Genomic DNA, 1,565 nt, shown 5'->3' with positions numbered 1-1,565 from the left:
TTCTACTGACGGGTGTTTGTTTTACTTAATTAACTCGTATCCTATTTGAATTAGATTGAGGAAACTGATGAAGCAAGGAACAAGTTTTCTAATGCAAAAGCCATTTCATCTGCCCAATTCTTTGGTGATCAGAGAAAAGCTGAAATGGAAGCATCAGTTTCTTTGCAAAAATTCTCGGTATGCATGTCTGCTTATTTTAGATAACATTCTCATATATTTAGGATGTAGCTGTTTCTTTAAATTGGCATGCAAACGTACTGACTTGACCGTCTCCCCTTCTGCATTCATTGTCGTAGTTATGGTCTAGTCCCATAAATTAATTAGAAATAGTTCTTTACTGTCACAACAATAATATGTCCTGTGTTTCTCCTAGTTCCCGTTCCCTTTTGTCCGAATGCACTATACTTCTGTCCATGCTATCATTTTTCTTCGAACTTGTCTTTAACTTGAAAAAAATATTCAGAGGTGCTACTGTGAGAGCCTTTTACATTGGAATTTATCGAAGTACCATTACAGCAGCACATGGGTCGCAGAACCATAGTCCTTATGTATCTGCATGTTGTGGATAGTTTATTATGTTGTTTACTGGGGATGGATAGTTCCCGAAATTCCATTTGTCAAAGTTGTTGCTTCAAACCACCTCTTTCTTGTTGGCTTCAGAATTATCATTTGCTTTACAAGTTGTCTACATGTTGCCGTGCTGATGTATTGCGGTATATTTAAACCCCTAAATTCTTTTTAAAATACTTAAATAAATATGATCGGTAAACTAAAACGATCTCCCTAGCTTATAGCATTTGCCATTGATCAGGTTAATTACTAGCTACCTTTAGCCTATCCGTTGCTTTCATTAGTGCTTATTCTTTATCTAATCTGACTGATGGAGGAATATTTCTTTTACCATCGACTCGCAAACTGAGTTGAGTGTATACTTGAACTTGAACCCATCAAAAAGGAATGCTGATTCGGAACCTTGCTGGGAATAAAATCCTTGTGTTTAAGTGGATCATGGTTGAGGAGGCCTATTATCCACTAGAATCGTGTTCCAGTTGGCTCTCGGAAATTTCTCGGGTACTAAAATAGAAATAAGAAAAAGAAGATTGTTGCCGAAGAAGTACACCTAAAAATGTTTTCTTCTGTTATCTATTCTCAGGGTTCAAGTGTCATTTCAAGTGCAGACCTTTTCGGCAACGATAACAGATCAGATCTGCATCTCTCTGCTAGTGATCTCATTAACCGGATCTCATTCCAGGTATAGAAGCAATTACGACACAAATGTAAACGCTTTTCTCTAACCAGAAGAAGATATTGAAAGGATCGCTATATCGTTTGTCTCTGTGTTTTCAGGCACAGCAGGACATGTCCTCTCGGAAAAACATTGCTGGAGAAACTGGAAAGAGACTTGGCTCATTTGCGTCAACCTTAATCGCCGATTTTCAAGACCGAATTCTGTGAGCTTACAAGACCTAATAAACTCAGGCAGATGTGAACATTTTGTATGAAAAATTAGATTAAAAGTCTTTATGTATGTTGCTTTCTTTATCTTCGTTTAGTTCTTCATGAGG

The 1,565-nt window shown here is 37.3% G+C and overlaps 1 protein-coding gene across 1 annotated transcript; it reads left to right on the top strand.

Moving 5' to 3' along the window:
• Positions 1-54: 54 nt before the first annotated feature.
• On the top strand, positions 55-1,548 carry LOC107852773 (probable ADP-ribosylation factor GTPase-activating protein AGD9; the record flags this gene model as incomplete). The annotated part of the gene is made up of 3 exons (XM_047402673.1): positions 55-177; positions 1,154-1,252; positions 1,348-1,548. Coding segments are annotated over 3 exons (330 nt in total), but the record flags the coding sequence as incomplete, so codon positions are not given.
• Positions 1,549-1,565: the final 17 nt, after the last annotated feature.

The sequence above is a fragment of the Capsicum annuum genome, unplaced genomic scaffold (genome assembly GCF_002878395.1).
Source record: "Capsicum annuum cultivar UCD-10X-F1 unplaced genomic scaffold, UCD10Xv1.1 ctg25950, whole genome shotgun sequence".
NCBI lineage: Eukaryota > Viridiplantae > Streptophyta > Magnoliopsida > Solanales > Solanaceae > Capsicum > Capsicum annuum.
Note: the sequence above shows the minus strand (reverse complement) of the source record. Positions and strands in the feature narration are given on the sequence as shown.